General features: G+C 45.0%; 1 protein-coding gene across 1 annotated transcript; it reads left to right on the top strand.

Moving 5' to 3' along the window:
* Window positions 1-1,753: 1,753 nt before the first annotated feature.
* On the top strand, window positions 1,754-25,820 carry CSRP3 (cysteine and glycine rich protein 3). The gene is made up of 6 exons (XM_030200723.1): window positions 1,754-1,847; window positions 5,384-5,522; window positions 13,555-13,723; window positions 13,888-14,020; window positions 17,160-17,253; window positions 25,263-25,820. Exons 2-6 carry the CDS (start codon window positions 5,411-5,413, stop codon window positions 25,334-25,336), a joined length of 582 nt encoding a protein of 193 aa, XP_030056583.1. The 5' UTR covers window positions 1,754-1,847; window positions 5,384-5,410; the 3' UTR covers window positions 25,337-25,820.
* Window positions 25,821-26,073: the final 253 nt, after the last annotated feature.

Raw genomic sequence — 26,073 nt, forward strand, 5'->3', positions numbered from 1 at the left:
GAACATAACTCACCTTGAACTACTGAAAAGGTATGAGCAATAGCCACATAAATGAGAGTTGTGAAGGGAACACAAAAGTCAAATGTTGCTACAACCCAGAACACACACAAGTTGTGGTAATACATGAAAATTTCCCTGCAAATTAGCTAAGGCTCCAAATGAACCAAGAGCTCCTTGCATCTCCTAGTTAAATTCTGCAGCAATGGATACAAACCTGTGGATATTTTTACAGGTTAATATATTGTGTGTAAAAGATGTGAAAGTTCTGTTCCAACCTGATCTGCAAAGAGGAGGCTTCTACCAACAAGGCTCTGGCTCTCAGATCATCTTTGCTCATTTCTTTAAATCCCTTTGGCTTGAATGTAACTCACATTGCATTAATATGCCACTCTGTTTTATTTTTAAGGTACAAGGGACCTTTTGTCTTTAGAACCCTTAAACTCCATGTAAGAAACTTGAAATGTATTCAAACCCTAGCTGGAAACTACCTCTCTAATTCTGACTGAAATAAGGGTACGTCCCATGTATCCCACTACCACCCTGAATTCATCAATCTGAAACGCATGTAACTTGTACAGGAGTATTACAAAAGTCCACTTGCAAAACTACCACAGTTTTAAGAAGACATTAAGGGGGTCTTTTACTAAAGCTTAGCTCGAGCTATCTGCAGCAGGGCCCATAGGAATAAAATGTGCCCTGCTGCTGGAGCTAAGCTTTAGTAAAAGACCCCCTAAGTACACACTCTGAGCGATTTAAACAGAGGCTCAACCACAGTTACCCATTTGAAAAGTTGTGTCTTGTATAACATCTCCCTTCTAGAGCAAATTTCCATGGGAACTTCATGCTGAAATAGAAGACTTGTCATTCCAGGGACTACTGAAGACCTGGTTCTTTTCACTAGCCTATGGCTCCTAGGTTTCACCGCCTTATTAAAAGAATTCACTCAGGGCATCTTTTACAAATGTGTGCTAGTGTTTTTAGCACATACTAAATTCTAGAGACACCCATAGAAATATATGGGCATTGCCACACTCGTATTTCTAGCGAATGCTAAAAATGCTAGCGTGCCTTTGTAAAAGAGGCCCTCAAAGCAGTGTACAGCAAGAATAAGTCAAACATAAGTAATATGTACCTTAATTTTGATGTGGGAAAGAGGAAAATGGAGCTGAATTAAAGGCATTATTCACTTGAACAATTTTATAGAGATGAAAGGTTTTTCATTATTGTGAAAAAAAGACTCCTCATCTCTTCCTTGGGAGAGTCAGACTCATTCACCAATGTCTGCTTTCTAGACCCTGAGCCCTTGGGCTTTTCTGATGGCTCCAGTGTCATCATAAATCAGAGAAGAAATTCAATCAAAATGAGCTGTGAAGGTCTGGCCTTTTTTTCCTCCCTTGTGTTTGATTTCTACACATTTTAAAGTATAATATTTCAGAAAGAGTCATTAGATTATATTGGCCACCAGTTGCAATTGGTTTAACAAATTCTTAACTACTGCTTTTGGTGACTTTATTTTGAAGCCGTTTCAGTTCTTGTGAAAGTAAAGGGTCTTTTCAAAGCCTGTGCACTGACCTATCTGACATGAATTATAATCCCAGGCTGGCATTGTTATCATGCTTAGTCACATGTGGTATTAGGGGGGGGGGGAACCCAGCGATTCTGTCATAAGTTATTTTTTACTTGCTGCTTGCCATGATGTCTTTGTCCATCACTCACCACCCTCAAAAAAAAAAAAAAAAAAGGGGCAGGGGTGTTTGAGGGTGGGGGATTTAAGGAACTCATGAGCCCTCCTTCTCAGATTCCTCTCTTTAGCCCAAGAAAGAGCAGCAGGCACAGACCAACCTGGTATGTGATGAAAGGGCTGACTGCTTCACAGGGGATGGTACATGGGGAGCGGTCATTTTATTGGGGAGGGGGTTATAACTACTTCCGGCTGGACCTTTCAGTGTATTGTTGATTGGTTTAATATTTATGAAATCAGGAAGTCTAATTTTCAGTTCAGTTTACTGATGAGGTTCATGAGTTACATTTGAAGTTTAAGTTTTATAAGTCTCTTTTCAGTGGTGTTTGTGTGATTGTATTAATTGTTGTGGAACTGGGGTAGAATACTAGACATTGAAGGCTAGTTGTTTTGATAGAGCATCTAGGGGGAACAACACATTTCTAACCTTTCCGACACAGTCTATGATGAAGCCAGGTTGGCTTCCTTTGAATTTCTGGCCCAGGACTAGTCAAGGGCCATAGCAACCAACTTTTCAGAATGATTCAGAATACTAAACGCATCACAATTTTTCCTCCCTGGGCACAGTGAAAGTGTTTTCTCAGTGTATATATGTGGGAGGGATTTTCAAGCACTCATACCCAGAGAGCTGGCACCTATACCAATGGTGCTGTTCAATTTTCTTGATCATCTAGTGACAAGGGACTTTGGTGAAGGACCCAGGCCATATATTTCTCTCTCATGGCCCTTTTATAAAATAATTTTGGTTGAGTTATTTATTCTGAAGAGATGGCAGAATGTATACATTTATAAGCCCTTTTCACAGCTAGAATTTGCTGTTTTCCCTCTGCATAACTGAATGTTACACTTATAAAAAAACTGACCTCCCAGCAGAGGGCTCCAGGCAGAATCACAAAATAATTTGAAGCCTGGGTGAGTGAGGATAAGTATGTGCAGCAGCAAATCTACTCATTTTACAGAATGTAGCTAAAAGAACTGAACAGTTCTCATAACCCGAGACAGGGTGAATGATAGGAATTAAAGGACAGAGCAGGCGGAACAGAAATTGGAGACTTACAACTGAAAAACACATTTTGTTTATCTGCATTATTAAATGGACTTGGGGGAAATCCACTGTTTCTGGGATAAGCAGTATAAAATGTTTTGTACTTTTTTGGGATCTTGCCAGGTATTTGTGAGCTGGATTGGCCACTGTTGGAAACAGGATGCTGGGCTTGATGGACCTTTGGTCTTTCCCAGTATGGCAATACTTATGTACTTATGCTTTTATTCTGTGAGAATATTTTCATTGCTGTTATACTGGCTTAATGAAACCCTGGCTGCTTATCGTCTATGGCTATAAATACCTCCCTTATGCATCTCATAGATCTATGTGGCCAAAGTTAAGCCAGGCTAGCTGTGAAGCAGCTTTCTATAATTGGAAAGTGACTAGGTTCTGCCAGGGGGCCAGAGAGATTCAAACAGAAGATTAGAATAGCCTGATAATACGACTGAAACAGAATGTGCTGTTGACAAGATAATATTTCAGTGTTGTCAGAACCAGGACATTGGTGAAGTTCAACTCAAAGCATTCTGCTAGGAGAAAGATGTTTAGATAGTTCAGCTGGAGGTTTAAGAACATACAATTATTTTCCACTAATTCATTGTCTTCCATTTTCAGTCAGTGCAGCCTAGAATGTAAACTGCACTGAACCCCGGAAAGAGGATATTATTATTATTACATTTGTACCCTGCGCTTTCCCACTCAGAGCAGGTTCAATGCACCTTACATAGTAACAGGGATTACAAAGTATTGATGAAGACAAAATAAATTAAGTATATCAGAATAATAAAAGAAATAAGTAGGGAGAGATGGGCAAGAAGGAAGGGAGTCAGAGAGGTGTGAGCAAGGGTAGGTGAGCATTGGAGGAGGGGAAGAGGAGGTGGAAGGGGGATGGGACATGGGATAACCATAGGGAAATTAGGTGGGAGAAGTGGTCTAGGTTATTGTCTCCTGGATATGTGATGGGTAGAATGGGTTCGTAGGTTTAATCTTGGACATTTGGGTAGGCTTGCTTGAACAGATGGGTTTTTAGTGATTTCCGGAAGGGTTGATAGTCACTGATTGATCGAATAGGTCTGGGGAGGGCATTCCAGAGTTGGCTGCTTAAGAAGGAGAAGTTGGATCCATAATAGGTTTTGTATTTGAGTCCTTTGCAATTGGGATAATGCAGATTGAGGTAAGTTCGTGAAGTTACAGACATGTTTCTGGTGGGAAGGTCAATCAGATTGAGCACATAGCCCGGAGATTCACCGTGGATAATCTTGTGAATTAATGTATGGACCTTGAAGTTGATTCATTCTCTGATAGGGAGCCAGTGAAGTTTTTCACAAAGAGGTGTTGCACTTTCAAATCATGATTTGCCAAAAATGAGTCTTGCTGCTGTATTTTGGGCAGTCTGAAGTTTATTAGCGGATATTAGCGGTATACAAGTTTTTTTTTATTTGATTTGATTTTCTCCATTCTTATTTACCACATAGAACAGTGGTAAAACCCCAGGCAGGTGGCTAGGCATTTTGTGACCACCAATTAGCGGAACTAATTGGCTTTAATTAGAATGTACATACACAACTTTCTAGGTGTATTCTACAATGTGGTGTGCATACATTCTAATGCATGCAGTTGAAAAGGGGCATGGCCATGGGTGGGTTGTGGGTGTTAAAAAAAAAATATGCACACTATTATGGAACATACCCGATCTGCACCTAAGGTGCAGATATTTAGGCTTAGTTTTAGGTCGCCTAAATGGGTGTGCCTAAATTTTAGTCACAAGAATGGCATGTGAACATATTCTTTAAGCTATGCCTAACTACGTGGTTTTCGGCGCCAAATTTTTAAGGCCTCATTTAGAGAATTTGGCCCTAACTGTGGTTTCCAAACCTGATCCTGGAGGCACCCCAGCGAGACAGGTTTTTGGAATATTCACAATGAATATTCATGAGAGAGATTTGCATGCAGTGAAGTCTAATGGCTAAATGAGAACGAATTTGTAAATGAGTTGGGATCACGAGCCCATGCTGATGTATAGATCGGAGATTCCTTTGAAGGGACATAAGGTATGAGAAAACTGACTAAGAAAGATGGAGTCCTGGAGTGAAGTATCTGATGGGTGAGGGTTAGAATCTTAGAAGATCAGAAGCCAGTGTTCCTTTATCAGTAAATCTGAGGTAGGGTCTTATTTCCTAACTCTGTAAAGTAATTTATTTTAAAGTAAAGTATTTTGAATAATTTGTAATCTTCCCCTAAGTGTCCACAAATGAAGTAGGTCTACAAAACCAGATTGAAAGAGAAGGAAGCTTTGCTGGCTGAGAACCAGGCAGGTGTTAATTTCCAAAGAATCATGCCTGCTTTCTTGCCTTATAGAGAGCAGAGAGGCTGCACTGACTGGTTGAAGATATCATTTGTACCAAACAATGAACACTGGGTCCAACCAATCAGAACTAGAGGGTATAAAGGTTCCACTCAACCAGGCTTACTATTGCTTTTGGATTCCTGATGGATTGCAAATTCTACTTATAGTTTTTAACATTTGATATACTGACAGAACAACAAAATGGGTTGACTGATTGATGGCTTTAATCAATATGTTCTTGGTTTTTAGGTTATTTCTTTGACTGAAAAATACAAAGATGCCAATCTTGGGAGGTGGTGCGAAGTGTGGTGCTTGCACTAAGACTGTCTATCATGCAGAGGAAATTCAATGCAATGGGAGAAGCTTTCACAAGCCCTGCTTCATCTGCAGTAAGTGCCTGTAATAACTTGTGGCCTAGAACTGGAGTGGTAGGGGAGGAGGGGAAATGGGTCATTATTACCTTTATACAGTGGCAGTGATAGAGATTCACATTCTAACTTGGACCATTTAACTGCTGCCATATTATTTTCTTTAAAGTAATTAAGAGTCTAGAACTTTGCTCATCTTTTTATAACTGTTTCCTATGGACATTTCATCTGAAGTTTATTGTGTACCTGGGTATGCTAACCAAAACTTTTGATAGTAAACAGCACAGCTGCATCCTACCCCTGTTAAATGTGTCAAAATAACAAATCAGGACTTAGTAACACTATACAAATTTGTGCCACTTTGGAAATGACCTGGAAAAAAACAAGAAAGACCAGGTAATGTGCTGATGGCTTTTTCTTAGAACCATTAATGCTGAACAAAATTAAAGTAATCTAAAGATTCAGGTTCCAACTTTGAATGTGGCCGTATATTACTTTTTTGAAGTCAGGAAATACTGAATCAGCTATAGTGAAATCCATGAACTCTATAGTTATAAATGCTAGATGGCTCCAGCTCATCAAGGAAAGGATGATCCCAGTGCTAGTTTTACTCTAATCTGAATCAGAACTGCCTTTATTTACAGCTACTAGTTCCCCCCCCCCCACCCCCCACCCCCCACCAACTCAACCCAGTTGAATGCTTCAAAGCATGGTGCACTCTAGAACCTAATGTAGAAACAGAAAAACATAGACCCAAAGTCTATGTTTATGGTGCTCTTCTGCAAGGACTGAGACTCCTGCCCCATGAGGGTCTCTGAATGCTGCCTCAGGGGTCAGTGTTTGAAGGGTGTGGCCTATGTGACTGCATAGGCTACTAGAGCAACTGGGGATGCCAAAATCAGGACCAATGATCTCCAGACATCAGCCATAGGAAAAGAAATCAACAGAGAATCTTTCAGTTGGCCCTATGGTGGTTCAACCTAGTGTGGGTTTTTTGTGTGGTGTGAAGCCCCTACAGGAGAAGGGGGTTGGGTCTAATTTAATTCCTATTATCACTGTCTAGATTAGAGTCTTTACTGGGCCCAGGACCAGCCAAGCAGCGTGAAGGCAGCAGATGAAATGGGGAGGCCTTAGGTAGAAAGTAGGAGGAAAAACTTGCATCTTTGGGTGGTTTGTTTCTCTGCTTCCACCCAAGAAACCAGGGACCTGAGCTGGGTAGCAAAAGCAGATCTCTCCTCAGGACAGATCACAGTACTTACACCAGGCCACTGGGCTAAACCATCAGCTTAAATTCTGAGTATTTTACAGGATTATTTTCTCTGATTATAGCGGAGAACTAGTAACATTTGAGTGACGTTACATATGTCTCCATAACTGTAAGATTCCCTATCAAATATTGGGTCACTCTTAATTTGACATAATGCTGGAAGTGTTATGTCACAGAGCACAAAACAAATTTATCAAAACCATCCTGGGAATGGGTCAAAGCCAAGTACACTGTAGGACAAAATACTTAACTAAAAGTACAGTGAAGAACACATTAAATTTACTTAAGTGAAAGTAAACAAATTATTGCCTAATATACTACTTTTTGAGTAAAAGTACCACAACCACAATGAATGCAACTATTGTTAATGTGGGGGTTTCCCCCAATGTTATTGCTCTACAATACAATCCACTTTCCTTTTAGTAAAACCAGTGTGTTTTTTCTAGCAAAAGAGGTGCCGGTACTCAAATGCCAGGCCCCCCTTCAAGGATGGGGTGATCATTGAGGGACCCACCCCACAATAGCCAGGCCCCCTGCAAATCTATGACAAGGCAGAATTGGTGTGTAGAACCTGAGCTCTTTCATTAAAACTTGGGGACCATAGGTCAATTTTAGCAGACAATGGAAAAGGTGCCGGTACTCGGTCCCCCCTTAAAAAAAAAGCCCAAGTAAAACTACAATTCGAAAATGACTGTCACTCATGAGAAAGTGCTTGTGAGCCATTAATCCAGCACAACTAAAAAGGTTTAACAACTGCACTGGCAGGAAGTGATCCTTCGGTCGATAAAGTTTCTTCAAATCAGGCCAGGCTGCAATATTACTGATGTCCTCTGACTGGTTTGCAGGTTTTGATCAAGGGAATCTCTGAAATACTTGACTTCCATATAGTAAAGAGTACTTTATCATCATTATTGTCATTATCATCTGCATTAGAAGTAGTGCTGACTAATTAATGTCTTGCATCTTCATCTTTATTATCATCATCATGCTGTTCAATTACAAAGAAGGCTATCACAAAGGTTGGAATCATTGTTTGTTGTTCTAACAATTTTTTGTCTGATGGCAAACTCTGTTTGAATATCTTCGAGATGCAAGAACATCCAAATGTGTGAGAACCCTTCAGTCTTAAGGCCAGAAGTCTGTTATAATAGAGCCATATGTCTATTCACCTAGAACTGCTACCAGCTTCATCTTCATCTCCAATAAATACATAAGTATTGCCATACTAGGACAGACTGAAGGTCCATCAAGTCCAGAACCCTGTTTCCAACAGTGGCCAATCCAGGTTACAAGTACCTGGCAACAGGGCCGTGCCTAGGGTCTCTGGTGCCCCCCCTGCAGACCATCAGTTGGCGCCCCCTGCAGACTATCATCAGTTGACACGCGCGCGCCCTGATTCCATGGCACTTTAAATTTACCTTTCTCCGCCTCTGACGTCTGTGCAGCGTCAGTGAAAGCACTGCCTGTCTGACGTCTCTCCACCAGCCTTCCCTTCGCTCGTTCGTTCCCTCTGTGTCCCGCCTTCTTCTGACATAATTTCCTTGAGGGTGGGACACAGAGGGAATGAACAAGTGAAGGGAAGGCTGGTGGAGAGACGTCAGACAGGCAGCGCTTTCACTGACGCTGCGCAGACGGCGGAGCGAGGTAAATTTAAAGTGCCGGGGAATCGGGGATGGAGTGGAGAAGTTGTTTTTTTTTTTTTAATACAACTACGGCGCGGTGCCCTTGAAGGCAGGCGCCCCCCTTCAGCGCTTACCGTGCTTACTGTGTTGGCACAGCCCTGCCTGGCAAGATCCGAAAACAGTACATTTTATGCTACTTATCCTAGAACTAAGCAGTGGATTTTCCCCAAGTCCGTCTTAATAATGGCTGATGTCATCCAAGCATAGGCGGTCGGTGGCCAAACTGTTTGGGGAGGCTAAAGGGGGTGGGGTTAGGGGTGGGACCAGGGGTGGAGCTTACATCCATAATTGTCTGACAACACAGAAAAAAAGTAAAAATAAAATAGTCACAATACCTTTTATTAAATTTAGATATTAGATATGTATCATATGTCAAAGAATAAAGTGGTTGCTCAAAGCGTATACTAACCACAAATCGCTCAACTGCAAAACACTATGCACAAATTTGTGCAAAAACTGCACAAGTGGAGGAGTGGCCTAGTGGTTAGGGTGGTGGACTTTGGTCCTGGGGAACTGAGTTCGATTCCCACTTCAGGCACAGGCAGCTCCTTGTGACTCTGGGCAAGTCACTTAACCCTCCATTGCCCCATGTAAGCCGCATTGAGCCTGCCATGAGTGGGAAAGCACGGGGTACAAATGTAACAAAAAAAACAACTCAGAACCTTACTGTACCATAAATATTACACTGGGCAGACCCTAATACACCAATATACCACCCATACAGAAAATGCAGACCGTCAACAATATGAAACAAGGGATCATAATATCATAATTCTCATGTAGAGCCACAAAACACCCTTTTAGGGTGGATAGTGTTCACAATGAGCTCCTTTTATTAATGACCATATGTAGATCCTTCAAGCGGTAGTGTGTCATGATTTAGGCTCTACACCCTTTCTGATGTTTTGGTGCCACCTCAGTAAGGCCAACACACAATCTCTCCACTGCAAAACACTATACACAAACGTGTGCAAAACCACACTCATAACCTTAACAAACCATAACAGCACTAATTCCAAGGACAGGACGAGCTACAACCTTATGTGTGGAAAGGCGGCACTATAATTACACCGGGCTCTAAAACACCAGTACACGACCTACTGAAACAAAAAAAAAAGGGCTGCAAATACTACACACTAGCAGAATACTGCATCTTGATCACGCATGAAAAAGACATGACACAACAGATATGAAGGCAAAATACTGAACTGGAAAGTTACCTCAAGAAGTCAGACTCAGCATTCAGCAATACTAGAAAAATTGAAATTTACATGTAAAATATCACAGATGCACATTTCCAAAAGCTGACATATTCCAATTAATAAATTCTGAATAAAATACTTTTTTCTACCTTTGAGGTCTGATCATTTAGTTTTTCTATTTGCTTTGGTCCCAGTGTCTTCTGTTTTATGCAGTGTCTTCTTTCCATTTGATATTTTTTCTCTCACCATGTCCACCATCCTCCTGTGTCCTTATGCGTCTTGTCTACCATCTGTAGCCCTGTCCCTATCCTTTCTCCAGTTTCAGCATCTGCCCTCAAAGTGTTCCGATCTAACCCTTAAATTCAGCAATTTTCCCTCCATCCATGTCCATCATTTCTCCTCTCTCCCTTCCCCTCCATCTGTGTGCATCTCCTTCCTTTGCCTTTCCTTCCCTCCATCCTTGTCCAACATTTCTCCTCTCTTCCCTGCCCTCCACTCCATCCATGTCCAACATTTCTCCTCTCTTCCCTGCCCTCCACTCCATCCATGTCCAGCATGTCTCCTCTCTTCCCTCCCCTCCATCCATGTGCATCTCCTTCCTGACTTCCCTCCCCTCTCCTCCATCTACCCATATCCAGCAAATTTCTTCTCTTCCCTGCCCCATTCATCCATCTATGTCCAGCAATTCTCCTCTCTCCCCTGCCCTCCCCTCCCCTCCTGTCCAGTGATCTCTTCTCTCCCCCTGCCCTCCCCTCCTCTCCATCTCCAGCGATCTCTTCTCTCCCCCTGCCCTCCCCTCCTCTCCATCTCCAGCGATCTCTTCTCTCCCCCTGCCCTCCCCTCCTCTCCATCTCCAGCGATCTCTTCTCTCCCCCTGCTCTCCCCTCCCATCCATGTCCAGTGATTCTCCCTGCCCTCCCTCAGCTCCCTGACAGCCCTCCTCTCCGTTCCTTCCTGCCCCCCCCCCCCCGCGCTTTTAACCATTTTACTTTCAGGCACAGTGACAGCAGTGAAGAGGACAACACAGCAGGCTCGCCTCCAATGTCTCCCTTCTCTCACACAGTGTCCCGCCTTCTGTGATGATGTATTTCCTGTTTCCGTGAGGGCGGGACACTGTGTGAGGGAAGGGAGAAGTTGGAGGCGAGCCCACTGTGTTGTCCTCTTCACTGCCATCGCTGCGCCTGAAAGTAAAAGGGTTAAACCCGGACGGGTGGGGGGGGGGGAAGGAACAGAGAAGAGGGCTATCGGTCGGGGAGCTGAGGGCGGGAAGAAGGGACCATCTGACGGTCCGCGCCAGCCCTGCGTTTGGGGGGACAGCAGACAGGGGAAGGTCACGGTTGGGCTGGCGAGGCTTAGCCAAAATGGACATTTTTTTTGGAAGGGCATCCTCAACTGCACTGTCCTCTGGATCAAGCCGCATTGGAGGGGGTGAGCAGCGCAGCGTCTTCGGGCGGCACAGGGAGGCGTATTTGGCATGCGCAGAGCAGCCAGCATAACGCTTGACTGCACTGTGCATTCTCGACCGGCCGATTGGCTGACTGTTTAATGAAGGAATAGAGAATGTAAGTGAGCTACAACGAGCAGCTCATTTGCATTCCCTTTCCTTAATGCATGCCCGTTCCTTACCGATTCGCTAAGGGAATCGGGCCCAGATGCATTAACCCTTCGTAAAAAATCTCGAAACGTAAAACTGCTTACCGATTTCGAAAGTACGAGCAATGCAGGAAAAACGCACCGTAGAAAATTTCGGAACGGTACTCAGAAGTCGGATGCATGAAAATTTCGGAAATCCGTTCGGAAATGCATACGCATGGATCAACGTGGCTAACCCACGTGTATGTAACATCATAGGCGTGCGTCCACGGCGTGTAATAGTCGAGTCACAGCTTTTTAAAATCACAACTACCGAGCGCTGCGACTTGATTGTTGTGTGTTGTTCTCTGTGCTGGCAATATTTAATTGGTAAGAAAGACATTTACAAAGTTAAAATTTTGATTTTTAGTAAATTGCGTTGTTTTCCACGTTTTTTTTTTTTTGCTTTCGCTGTGTACCGTGTGGTTTCAGGCACTCTGCTTTTTTATGGGTAGTTTTCCTACTAAACAGATGATAAGTTTGCAGCCATGCTCCTGTTGTTTCATTTCACATTTTCGTGCTTCGAAGGTGCTGCCATGTTATTGTTCCTTTATGCTGCATTTTATTATTGTCCAAGGTGTGTGGCGTGTAACATGTGGTTCCCACAATTTTTGGTCCATAAGTGTTCCTAGGTGATTAAATTGTTTTGGGGTGTATTTTTGTGCCATTTTTGTGTGCATTGACGTGTTACGATGGATTTGTCTGACAGCTGTGGCCTGAACGACAGCTTCAACTCCTCGTTAAATCTTTCGCGGTAAATGAATCGTTGTAAGCGTCGGTATGGTTGGTGCATTGCAATTTGTTCATATTCAATTGGAAGTGACTCGTTTGCATCCCGTTTTCGTTGTCTGCTATCGGCTTCGGAAAAGGGCCCTTAATGCATGAGACGGTGGGAAATTTCATCGTTCAGCAGCCGTGAAAGGGTCATTACAGTTTTGTGCATCTAGGCCTCGGTAAGGGAAGGGCTCTAATGATTGTTTAGTGCATCTGGCCCTAAGTGAATTGATCCATGTTATCTATGCAAAATGGTAATGGAAGAGGGAGGAGCATTTCTGCCTTCTCCCTGTGAGCTTCAAGTCTAATATTTCATTGCTGTAGATAAGAACATATTCCGCCTGTACAGTAATTCTAAAAGTATGTTAATCAGGAATCCGAATATCTCTCTGTCCTTTATTTAAAGCACAGCTGTGCTGGCTGGTTGTCAGGGTCTCTCCCTCTGACAGAGCTGCTGCTGTCAGAAGGTGACAGATCTCTGAGCTCTTCCAGCAGCAGCACTTCAAGGGCTCTCACCCCATCTGTTGTGGTAAATGGATGCCCAGAGGCCATAAATAGAAGCATTTTATCTCCTGCAATACTTTCCATGGCCCACCAACACCTTAAGCAAACCTGTGATTGGATTCTTAGCATTTACTGCCCTCTGCTACTAGCTGAAAATGAAGCTTTTTAGAATTTGTAATTTTTGTCTTCTACTAGCTCCTTTTCTTCTTTTTCTTTCAGATTTGTCAAAACAAGGGATGGGTAGTATGAACCTCTATAAACTATCCAGGGATAATTTTCATACCTTAATAGACCCACTCACCCACCTAGTGGCAGTCCAGAAGACGGGAGTAATGCACCAGAGCTTCTTATGAACCCTATATCATGTGCTCTAAATCTCACCACTAGGTGTCACCCTAATTACCACATCCTTTCCCCCCCACCCTGTCTCCACTATTGTTGGCCCCAACCAACCTGAGGTGTAGAACACCCAGTCCACAATTTTTTTTTTATAGGTCACTTTTTGCCTCTAGTTTCAATATTTTTCTGAACATGTTACCATTAAATGTAATAGAGAGTTTCACAGTGTTTGATATAATATGAATATTTTATTTTTACATCTTCACATTCAACTGCAATTCTGAGTCCAATTAGAAAAAAAGCACAGAATAATATTGCTTTCTGTCACAATGTGAAGAAAAACTTGATTTCTTTTTACATGCCTATTCCTTTTCTTCAAAAATGGCCCTCCTGGATTTTGAGTGTTGATTGCTGCTCCTCTGAACGGGATGCATGTTGCCAGAGAATGTTCTCCTCTGATACACCAGTACATGTGTTGCTGGTGCCAGCCGAAACCAATTTTGAATTAATGCTACTGAGATTCAAAAATTCATATTTCCAATGCAGGGAACTCGAAAACCATTTATTAAGATAGGATGGTTTATTGTGGCCAGCAGTTCTATGATCTGAAGCGTTGCTATAGACAAGAACTAATCTTTGTGTCTTCCTTTTAGTGGTTTGTAGAAAGGCTTTGGATAGTACAACAGTAGCTGCTCATGAATCGGAAATCTACTGCAAATCCTGCTACGGAAGGAAATATGGACCAAAAGGCTATGGCTACGGACAAGGTGCCGGATGTCTCAATACAGATACAGGGGAGCGTTTCGGCATTGAAGTTCATCAGTAAGTTGCTTGTATGAGCCCTCTCACTTCTGCACTGGCTCAGACAGTATTCTGCACTCACCAAGTGCTATGGTACTGAAGCCATAAAACTTGTTCTGTTAGACAGATTTGAGGGGAACGGGAGAGGAGTGGAAATACATTAAAAGTCTGTATGTTTCCATTAGCTCCCAGCCTGCACATACCTCTACACCGAATGTCAGCTCTTCTAAATTTGCCCAAAAGTTTGGTGGATCAGACACGTGTCTCCGGTGTGGCAAATCAGTCTATGCTGCTGAAAAGGTCATGGGAGGTGGAAAAGTAAGTGACTGTTTGATATCTTCCTTTCTTCTACTTTGTCTTGATTTTTTTTAACCTTTTTATTTCAGCCTCTAAATAGAGCAAAATAGTTACTAATGGTATCACAGGATTAAGTTTAGTAAATATATTGCGACGGATTAGCTGAGCCCAAAGCACGGATGCAGTCAGTAAAACCAACCAGGTACAGACTATTCAAACATACCAGACCCAGTTGTAGCCTTGGAATAAGAAACCCATTATGGGTTTGGGCTAGGTCAACACACCTACTGATTCAGCTGCAGAATCCCCTTGTGTTGGGGGCTTGACAGGAAGAGGCAGGGTTGGAGGACTAGCCTAATTGTTAGTGCCGTAAGTTGAGAACCAGGGGAACTGGGTTTGATGCCCACTGCAGCTTCTTGTGGTGCTTGGCAAGTCACCTAATCCTCTACTTTTTTTTTTTTTTTTAATTTGTACCCCACCACTCATGGCCGCTAGGTACTTATTTGTACCTGGGGCAATGGAGGGTTAAGTGACTTGCCCAGAGTCACAAGGAGCTGCAGTGGGAATCGAACCCAGTTCCCCAGGACCAAAGTCCACCACTCTAACTACTAGGCCACTCCTCCGCTATTACCTTAGGAACAGAAAATGTACCTGCATATAATATGCCAACTGCTTTGGTTGTACCACAAAAAGGTGGTATATCACACATCCAGTAAACATAAACAAGATGAATGGAACATAGCCTGGCTAAAATACAATTAGTGTAGAACACCCAGTCCACAATTTTTTTTTTATAGGTCACTTTTTGCCTCTAGTTTCAATATTTTTCTGAACATGTTACCATTAAATGTAATAGAGAGTTTCACAGTGTTTGATATAATATGAATATTTTATTTTTACATCTTCACATTCAACTGCAATTCTGAGTCCAATTAGAAAAAAAGCACAGAATAATATTGCTTTCTGTCACAATGTGAAGAAAAACTTGATTTCTTTTTACATGCCTATTCCTTTTCTTCAAAAATGGCCCTCCTGGATTTTGAGTGTTGATTGCTGCTCCTCTGAACGCGTTAGGAGTTACGGATCAAGAAAGGGATCTGGGTGTCGTCGTCGATGATACGCTGAAACCTTCTGCTCAGTGTGCTGCTGCGGCTAGGAAAGCGAATAGAATGTTGGGTGTTATTAGGAAGGGTATGGAGTCCAGGTGTGCGGATGTTATAATGCCGTTGTATCGCTCCATGGTGCGACCGCACCTGGAGTATTGTGTTCAGTACTGGTCTCCGTATCTCAAAAAAGATATAGTAGAATTGGAAAAGGTACAGCGAAGGGCGACGAAAATGATAGTGGGGATGGGACAACTTTCCTATGAAGAGAGGCTGAGAAGGCTAGGGCTTTTCAGCTTGGAGAAGAGACGGCTGAGGGGAGATATGATAGAAGTGTATAAAATAATGAGTGGAATGGATCGGGTGGATGTGAAGCGACTGTTCACGCTATCCAAAAATACTAGGACTAGAGGGCATGAGTTGAAGCTACAGTGTGGTAAATTTAAAACGAATCGGAGAAAATTTTTCTTCACCCAACGTGTAATTAGACTCTGGAATTCGTTGCCGGAGAACGTGGTACGGGCGGTTAGCTTGACGGAGTTTAAAAAGAGGTTAGATAGATTCCTAAAGGACAAGTCCATAGACCGCTATTAAATGGACTTGGAAAAATTCCGCATTTTTAGGTATAACTTGTCTGGAATGTTTTTACGTTTGGGGAGCGTGCCAGGTGCCCTTGACCTGGATTGGCCACTGTCGGTGACAGGATGCTGGGCTAGATGGACCTTTGGTCTTTCCCAGTATGGCACTACTTATGTACTTATGTACTTATGTATCTATTTTAGCAGCCCAGAGAACACCTTCAGACCTATTCCTACCTACACTTAATTAAAAATATGTCTCTGAATTTGTACAACTATTGGGCAGATGATCAAAAGCGCCATGCTGTTACAAACAGCGCTCTAAAAATAGCGCTGGAACAGCGTGGGGCTTTACCGCCCCTATGATCAGAGATAATTGCATGCAAATTTAAGCACACAATTCTCTCTGATCATAGGGTAGAAATGCATGCGCTCAGGCACAATCCTCCTGCACTTGACAATCCTCCTGCACTTGTTTGACAGGTCTGGGCTGTCCAGACCTGCCAAACACAGGGGCTGGAGGTCCATGGAACCACCAGACCCAAACTACCCCCGCCCAAGCCAAGCAAAATGGGCTGGAGGTCCAGCGGACCTATGGTTCCCCCCCCCCCCCCCCAACCCAAGTTCAGGGAGGCTGGAGATCCGGGGGGTCTCTAACCCCCCTGACACATGTTCAGGGGGCTGGAGATCCAGGGGAGTATCCAGCCCCCCTACCCCCCCCCCCCCCCCAGCATGCCTCAAATGTCCCCCCACCTGGTCGCTGATCATTGGGGATGAATAGGTTTAGAATGTATTTGTATGCTACTTACACTAAGAGCCCTGTTTTGCATGCATTTGCATGCTAGTTGCGTTCAGAACCCGTGAGCACGTTGTCTCACGCGCTCGGGGGCTCTGATCATGGGGTGTTAGCAAACGCAGGTGCCAACAGCCTCTAGCACCTGTGTTTGCTTTTAATCATCAGCCCATATATGACTGTATCTCAGACACTATTATTGAGGAGGGTGACAGCAGAAGAGAGACATCTGTTAAGTGTTAATTAGATTCAGCAGCATATGCAGAAGGGGAGAGCAGTAAAGGTACATCCTGAAGTATGTCTGCTGCTGTCCTGCGGGAGCATGTCAAAGGAGAAGGAAGTAGGGGTGGACCAATAAAAATGAATCATGGAACCTTGAAGTAAGAACTGATAAAACAAAGTTTATGATGATAAAAAAAAAAAGACCATAGGTCTATGTCAAACAAATCCCCAAAAGACAGTGGAAATTCAGAAGAGATTCAGCACTGTGTTTTGGTGCTAAGTGCCTGCATCAGGAGTCAACAATCTGAATGCTTTGAAACAGAAGGGTCTGATTGGGGGTTAGGTAATAGTTGAAGGGAAATAATAAGTATAAATACTTTCTCTGCTTCATGCTCTGAGAAAATACAACTGGAGCATCTGACAGGACCCTTGTCATGACATGTTTGCTCCTGTCCTTTCCACAGCCCTGGCATAAGACCTGCTTCCGCTGTGCTCTGTGTGGGAAGAGCCTGGATTCTACAACTGTCACAGAAAAAGACAACGAGCTGTACTGTAAAGGTCAGACATCAGTTTTAGCCACCTTGTTCTTACACATATGTGGATGTGTTATTTTCTTATTGTGTTATAACCATACCCCGTTTAATAATTTCCTTCCTTGATGCCACCCGTCAGCTGCCTGTGCTATATTTATCAGACAAAGCCCCTATGAAAACTGCCCCCGCCCCCTATGAGAAAGAAGTAGGAGCACACGCTTTTTCTAGTAGAGCCAGGGTGGTGTCAAGACAGACTGACACAGGTACAAAGGATTTCATTCTGAAATCCCCCTGCTTCCTGTGTACCTGGGCTGTTTCCCTTTGAAACTCAGCAAGGTACTAGGATGAATTAGTACATACATACATAAGTACATAAGTAATGCCATACTGGGAAAGACCAGGGGTCCATCGAGCCCAGCATCCTGTCCACAACAGCGGCCAATCCAGGCCAAGGGCACCTGGCAAGCTTCCCAAATATACAAACATTCTATACGTGTTATTCCTGGAATTGTGGATTTTTCCCAAGTCCATTTAGTAGCGGTTTATGGACTTGTCCTTTAGGAAACCGTCCAACCCCTTTTTAAACTCTGCTAAGCTAACCGCCTTCACCACTTTCTCCGGCAACGAATTCCAGAGTTTAATTACGCGTTGGGTGAAGAAAAATTTTCTCCAATTTGTTTTAAATTTACTACACTGTAGTTTAATCGCATGCCCCCCTAGTCTTAGTATTTTCGAAAGCGTGAACAGACGCTTCACATCCACCTGTTCCACTCCACTCATTATTTTATATACCTCTATCATGTCTCCCCTCAGCCGTCTCTTCTCCAAGCTGAATAGCCCTAGCCTCCTTAATCTTTCTTCATAGGGAAGTCGTCCCATCCCTCCTATAATTTTAGTCGCCCTTCGCTGCACCTTTTCCAATTCTACTATATCTTTCTTGAGATGTGGCGACCAGAATTGAACACAATACTCAAGGTGCGGTCGCACCATGGAGCGATACAATGGCATTATAACATCCTCACACCTGTTTTCCATACCTTTCCTAATAATACCCAACATTCTATTCGCTTTCCTAGCCGCAGCAGCACACTGAGCAGAAGGTTTCAGTGTATTATCGACGACGACTCCCAGATCCCTTTCTTGGTCCGTAACTCCTAATGTGGAACTTTGCATGACGTAGCTATAATTCGGGTTCTTTTTTCCCACATGCATCACCTTGCACTTGCTCACATTAAACGTCATCTGCCATTTAGCCGCCCAGTCTCCCTGTCTCGTAAGGTCCTCTTGTAATTTTTCACAATCCTGTCGCGATTTAACAACTTTGAATAACTTTGTGTCATCAGCAAATTTAATTACCTCGCTAGTTACTCCCATCTCTAAATCATTTATAAATATATTAAAAAGCAGCGATCCTAGCACAGACCCCTGAGGAACCCCACTAACTACCCTTCTCCATTGTGAATACTGCCCATTTAACCCCACTCTCTGTTTCCTATCCTTCAACCAGTTTTTAATCCACAATAGGACATTTCCTCCTATCCCATGACCCTCCAATTTTCTCTGTAGCCTTTCATGAGGTACCTTGTCAAACGCCTTTTGAAAATCCAGATACACAATATCAACCGGTTCCCCTTTGTCCACATGTTGGTTTACTCCTTCAAAGAATTAAAGTAAATTGGTCAGGCAAGATTTCCCCAAACAAAAGCCGTGCTGACTTGGTCTCAGCAGGGCCGGTCTTAGCAAGTGCAGGGCCCTATGCAGACCAATTTGATGGGGCCCCACCCTAGCCCTGCCCCCACCCTAACTCCGCCCCCACCCTAGCTCCAGGGCCCGCCACCCCTCCCTCCGAGCTCCAAGGCCCCCAGCTCCAGGGCTTGTCGATCCTGCAGTCAGTGCCAACTGAAAGCCATGTCTTTTTCACAAACACAGATACACCCTAATCCACTATAGAATAAGTAATCATAAACTTTCTATTTAGACAAAAAATAAAATGAAACCCCAAGATGCCAGACTCTGCATACAATGCAACACCACAGAAACAGAATATGTCCTCTAGTACTGTGCAAAATATAAAGACAGCAGATGTAAATTTGAAAAAAACTAACAAATACCAATCACCACTTTACAAATTAACAAATAGAAATAAAACAAATATAGAAAATAAAATACCATTTTATTGAACTAATATATTTAACTTTCAGAGGCCAAAACATCCTTCCTCAGGTCAATACAGTATAGTACTGTTACAGTATCCTATCTTGACCTTAGGAAGGGGGTTTTGTTCTCCGAAAGTTAGCCAAAATGTATTAAAATTAGTCCAATAAAAAGATTACCTTGTTTGCATGTTCTATTATAAACATTTATTAACATATCTACAATACTACTTTATCCTAAAGCAATAAAATTTAAATATATATTTTATTTACAGTTTGTTGTCTCTGGTTTCTGCTTTCCTCATCTTCTTTTCACTGTCTTCCTTCCATCCAGCATCTGTCTTCGGTCTCTCTCTGCCATCCAGTGTCTGCCCTCTCTGCTGTCCCCTCCATCCAATGTCTGCCCTCTCTTCCTGCCCCTTCCACCCACATCTGCCCTCTATCTCTGCCCCTTCCATCCACCATCTGCCCCTGTCTGCCCTCTCTCTCTCCCCCATCCATTCACTGTCTGCCCTTTCTATCCCTTCCCTTTCTCTCTGCTCCTTCAATCCACCATTTGCCCTCCCTCTCCCATCCATCCAGGGTTTGCCCTCCCTCTTGCTCCCCCATCCAGGATCTGCCCCTCTCTCCGCCCCTTTTTTTCAGCCCCCAGTTCCAGCCCCACTATCCCACCAGTCCCCCATTTCAGCCCCAGCCCTTTTCTCCCACCAGTCCCGAGCTTCAGCCCCCCAGCCACTTCTCCCTGTCCCCTTTTCAGCCCCCAGTTCCAGCCCCCTTCATCCACATGCCTTGTATTAGGGCCCCCCTTTTCAGAACCATTTTCCCACCAGCCCCAGGCATGGCCCCCATTTTCCCATATTGCCCCTTCTCAGACCCAGTCCCCTTCAAGAACCCATTCCCCTCCCCACCCGTCCCCTTCAACCATCCAAGAACCCCCTCTCCACCTCAGTTCCCTTCTCCCATCCAAGAACCCCAGTCTCCTCCCCACCCATCCCCTTCTCCCATCCGAGAACCCCCTCCCCAGTCTCTCCCATCCGAGAACCCCCTCCCCAGTCTCTCCCATCCAAGAACCCCAGTCCCCTCCCCACCCGTCCCCTTCAAGCATCCAAGAACCCCCTCCCCATCCCCTTCTCTCATCCTTGAGCCCCCTCCCCACCTCAGTCCCCTTCTCCCATTCAAGAACCCCAGTCCTCTCCCATCCGAGAACCCCCTCCCCAGTCTGTCCCATCCAAGAACCCCAGTCCCCTCCCCACCCGTCCCCTTCAAGCATCCAAGAACCCCCTCCCCATCCCCTTCTCCCATCCTTGAGCCCCCTCCCCACCTCAGTTCCCTTCTCCCATTCAAGAACCCCAGTCCTCTCCCATCCGAGAACCCCCTCCCCAGTCTCTCCCATCAAGAACCCCAGTCCCCTCCCCACCCGTCCCCTTCAACTATCCAAGAACCCCCTCCCCACCCCTTCTGCTTCTCCCATCCATGAGCCCCCTCCTCACCTCAATCTCCTTCCCATTTGAGAACCCCCTCCGCACCCTTCCCCCACCAGAGAGCCCCACACCCTTCTCCCATCTGAGTCCCTCCCCACCTACCAGCTCCATTCTCCTGCCGCCCAGGCCCACCACCCTCACTGTCTTAAAAAAAAAAACAATTTGAAGCGCTGGAGTAACAGGCAGCAGCGCCTCGCGTCTGCCCTGCTACTAAAAATCTCTTCGACGATGTCATTGGGCCTTCCCACATTGAGTCCCGCCCGCCCTCGCGATAATTGGAAGTTACCTCAGAGGAGGGCGGGACTCAATATGGGAAGGCCCAATGACATCGTCGAAGAGATTTTTAGTAGAAGGGCAGACGCGAGGCGCTGCTGCCTGTTACTCCAGCGCTTCAAATTGGGTTTTTAAAGGCAGGTCAGGACGAGCAGCGCCAGGAGCGGACTCGGAGCACCCCCCCCACCCGCTGACATCTGGGGCGGACCGCCCCCACCACGTCGCCGTCGCCATCGTGCGTTGTTGAACTTGGGACTGGGAGGGAGGGAGAGTAGTGCTCGGGCGGTCGGGGCGGGGCGACTTGAGGCGCGCTGCGCGGGGCCCCCCTGAGTGCGAGGCCCTATGCGGCCGCCTCGCCTTAAGACCGGCCCTGGGTCTCAGTAATCCATGTCCTCGGATGTGCTCTGTAATTTTGTTTTTAATAATAGCCTCTACCATTTTCCCTGGCACTGACATCAGACTCACCGGTCTATAATTTCCCGGATCTCCCCTGGAGCCTTTTTAAAAAATCGGCGTTACATTGGCCACCCTCCAATCTTCCGGTACCACACTTGATTTTAAGGATAAGTTGCATATCACTAGCAGTAGCTCTGCAAGCTCATTTTTCAGTTCTATCAGTACTCTAGGATGAATACCATCCGGTCCAGGAGATTTGCTGCTCTTCAGTTTGCTGAACTGCCCCATTACGTCCTCCAGGTTTACCTTGAAGTCAGTAAGTTTCTCCGACTCGTCCGCTTGAAATACCATTTCCGACACCGGTATCCCACCCAAATCTTCCTCAGTGAAGACCGAAGCAAAGAATTCATTCAGTCTCTCTGCTACGTCTTTGTCTTCCTTGATCGCCCCTTTTACCCCTCGGTCATCCAGCGGCCCAACCGATTCTTTTGCCGGCTTCCTGCTTTTAATATATCGAAAAAAAAATTTACTATGTTTTTTTGCCTCTAATGCTATCTTTTTTTTCGTAATGTGTGCTAACAAATGTGCAGACTACCTTAAAAAATGTTAACATGCAATGTACTATGCACTAACCCAATTTAATGCACTTTGACCTATGAATTAACACACACTTTCTGATTTAATGCACACTTTTTACATGACTTTAATAATTTTATTAAAATGAATGTATGAAAAAAAATAAAAAAATAAGGGAAAAGGCCAAACTGAAAAATGTCTACATGGGTTTGAGGGTGGTGGGAGCTGAATAAAGTCCGTCTCATGGATTAGTGGAAGGCTTGCATGTGTTCTGCTGCTAAACCATTTAAATCTGTGTGACATCAGGGCATAGAAACATGACGGCAGATAAAGGCCATGTGACCCATCCAGTCTGCTCTGTAACCCCTAATTCTTCCTGTTCCTAAGCGATCCCACATGCTTATCCCATGCCTTTTTAAAGTCTGGAACAGTCCTCGACTCCTCCACTGGGAGGCCATTCCATGCCTCCACCACCCTTTCTGTGAAATACTTCCTTAGGTTACTCCTAAGGCTATTCCCTCTTAACTTTGTTGTATGCCCCCTCATTTCAGAGCTCTCCTTCATTTGAAAAAGGCTCTCTTCCTGTACATAAATGCCCTTGAGATATTTAAACGTTTCTATCATGTCTCCTCTCTTCCAGCATATACATGTTCTTAAGCCTGTCCCTATAATTTTTGCATTCAAGACCTGATCCATTCCGTTTCATACAAACTAGAGCAGTAAATAAACTGTACTATGCAATATGTATTTTTAAAGTTGTCTCACAGGCAGATGATCAAAAGCAAACGCCGGCGCTAGAGGCTGTTAGCGCCATAATAGCACCAGCGTTTGCTACCGCCCCATGATTAGAACTCTCGAGTGTGTGAAACAACGCGCTTGAGGGCTCTTAGCGCAAGTAGCATGCAAATGCATGCTAAACAGGGCTCTTAGCGCAAGTAGCTTGCAAATGCATGCCAATCAGCGCTTAACGCATTAATCCCCAATGATCAGCGTCCAGTGCGCCAAAGATTGGGTCGCTGGCCGCGACAAACCCTACGCCAGCTCTGAGCTGGCGTTAGAGTTTGCAGATCATTGGGGAGGAATGGTGAGCTCTGTCCAGCATGCATATACATGCTGGCAGGCCCCCAATTCCCCCTACAGCAAACCTGCCAGCGAGGGCAGTTGAGGATGTTCAAAATTTGGACGTTTCTGTGACGGGGCAATTAAGGACGTCCAAAATTGGATGTTTCTATGAGGAAGACATCTTTCTCATAGAAACATCCAATTTTGGACGTCCTCAACTGCCCCCTCACAGAAATGTCCAAAGTTTGGACGTCCTCAACTGCCCCGTCGCTATACCTCCGACACCCCCTTGAAATTTGGCCATCCCTGCAACAGGGCAGTTGAGGACGTCCATCTTCCGATTTAAAGATTCCGATTTAGGGTTTGCAGATCATTGGGGATCATTCCCCCCCAAAGACGCAACCCCCCCCCCCCCCCCCAGCGACAGGGGACTGGAGATCCGGCAGACCTCCGGTCCCCCTGACGATCCCATCCCACCCCCCCAGGTTCAGGGAGGGCTGGAGAGGATCTCCAGCCCCCCAACGGTCCAGTGGGTGCCAAGCCCCCCCCCCAGTGACGGGGGTGGGGTGAGGGGTGGGGCTGGAGGTACGCTGGACCGCCGGTCCCCCCACCCCAACCCCCAGCATTGGCAAGGGTCCCTTTGTGATGGTGTCACTCCATCCACCCGCCCCCCTACCTTGGTTGGAGGAGGGACGCAGCCTGCCTCCCTCCTCTTCCTTCGACGCTGCAAATGGCCACGCCCAGCCCTGCCCTTATATGGTGTGTAGCCCCACCCAGCACATCCCAGGATGCACTGGGCAGGGCTGGGCATGGCCATTTGCGCCGTCGAAGGAAGAGGAGGGAGGTAGTCTGCATCCCTCCTCCAACCAAGGTAGGGGGCGGGCAGGCAGAGAGATAGGGAGGGCGGCAGATGGAGTGACACCATCACACAGGGACCCTTGCCAATGCTGGGGGTTGGGGAGGGGGGACCGGTGGTCCAGCGGACCTCCAGCCCCCCCCCCCCCCGTTGCTGGGGGAGGGGCTTGGTCAGCACCCACTGGACGGACCACCAGGGACCATTTGCTGGGGGGGCTGGAGACCTACTGGATCTCCAGCCCTCCCTGAACCTTGGGGGGGAGGGGAGCAGAGGTCCACCGGACCTCCAGCTCCCGTTGCTCAGGGCAGGGGTAGTCAGGGCCTGGTGGTCCCATGGACCTCTAGCCCCTGTGTTTGACAGGTTTGGGCTTTTGACAGCCCAGACCTGTCAAACAAGTGTGGGAAGATTGTGCTGAGCACATGCTCCGGCACAATTCTCCAGCACTTCTACCCCATGATCAGAGATAATTGCGCTGCTTAAATTTGCATGCATTATCTCTGATCATAGGTCTATTAGCGCCCAGCGCTGTTCCAGCGCTATTTTAGAGCACTGTTTGGAACAGTGCGGGGCTTTTTATCATCTGCCTGTCAGTCCCAAGGAGACAAAGAGCTCAGAAGAGAACACAGTACTCCTGCTTTCTTTTCAAATGAATGTGCTGTTTTAGCCCCCTGCTGAGGTATCTGCACAGGTGATCCATACAAATACTATATTGTACACATTAAAACTGCACGGGCTGTGATCTCGTAGCCTATTGGCATTGGAGTTCATTTAAGTAAAGCTGGGAGATGTTTCAATTGGGACAAGCTAAATCCAAAATGGAAGCTCATCCAGATTTTTCTAGAATAGGGGGAGGGCAGAAAGAGGTCGATTTGGATTACAAGCCAGTTTGAGCTTTGACTGATTTGATGTGGGGTGATTATGACGCCCCTTCCTTTCCTCCCCACCAAGGAAGATTGTCTTCTGTTCTGTATGAAAAGTAACTGGGCCACTGGTCTAAACCATATTTGTCAAGAATGGGCCCACCTTTTCTTTGAAATGGGTACCAGAAATTTAAAATAGAAGCAGGGGAGGAGCTGGTTGGATTTGTCAGAAAGTGAGAGGTTTAAAAAAAAAATGTTATTACATATTCTCTTTCAAAGCTGTAACCCAACTTTTACTTTGAAGTTCGTGTGGATTGATTCAAACGATCACATTATGTTTAGTATATTAAATATCTATTTCTTTTTCTCTTTGCCAGTTTGCTATGCAAAAAATTTTGGCCCAAAGGGTATTGGCTTCGGGGGCCTGACACAAGTGGAACAGAGAGAGTAAAATGTTTCTTCAGAAATCACTGAATGTATTGTTTGATTCACACTGTTCATCTCTGAAAAACACCAGGTGCCGGTTCCAACCTTGGTCATTTCTTTGAGTCCTGGAAACAAGAGGCACAGTTGTCCTATGCCTTCAGTTTTCTGTACTGTCACCACTGGATCACACACATATATGACAAACTGCACTTCAGCACAACTGGATAACTCTGTAGAGACCAGTATAACTTCTGATAAGCCCTTGATAAGTATTGAGCTGCTTATTACAGAGGGGAGGAGTATCCTAATGGTTAGGAGAGTGGATTGAGAACCAGGGAAGCCCGGTTCAAATATCTGTCACTTCTTGTGATCTTGGGCAATCAATCTGTCACTGCCTCAGATACAGAGTGTAAGTCCTCCAGGGACAGAAAAGTAACTGTTGTACTATTGAGAAATATGTGAGTTAAACCCAAATTCCCTATCCTGCCCCCCCCCCCCAAAAAAAAAAACCACCACCCCAAAATTAGATTAAAATAGCTTGTAGTATTCTAGGCCAGATTTTTATTTATGGTACTTGCCTCATAGGCCCATAGACTGAATTTCATTGGTAACCAAAATGCTTTGAACCCAAGGCATCATGGTTGTACAGCACATTAATGCACAGAAAAACATTTAAATACTAAATCTTTTCTGTACATAGGAGGTATATTTTTCTAATATATCTGTAATTTGAAAGTGATCCACAGATGAAATGCGTGCCCT

The sequence above is a fragment of the Microcaecilia unicolor genome, chromosome 4 (genome assembly GCF_901765095.1).
Source record: "Microcaecilia unicolor chromosome 4, aMicUni1.1, whole genome shotgun sequence".
In the NCBI taxonomy this organism is placed as follows: domain Eukaryota; kingdom Metazoa; phylum Chordata; class Amphibia; order Gymnophiona; family Siphonopidae; genus Microcaecilia; species Microcaecilia unicolor.

Bases quoted from the DNA above. Each gene is read 5' to 3' on its own strand.
- CSRP3 (XM_030200723.1), top strand. From the start codon at position 5,411: ATGCCAATCTTGGGAGGTGGTGCGAAGTGTGGTGCTTGCACTAAGACT. The intron at 13,724-13,887 runs GTAAGTTGCTTG...TGTTTCCATTAG, and splicing joins TTCGGCATTGAAGTTCATCA to CTCCCAGCCTGCACATACCT. The intron at 14,021-17,159 runs GTAAGTGACTGT...TCCTTTCCACAG, and splicing joins AGGTCATGGGAGGTGGAAAA to CCCTGGCATAAGACCTGCTT.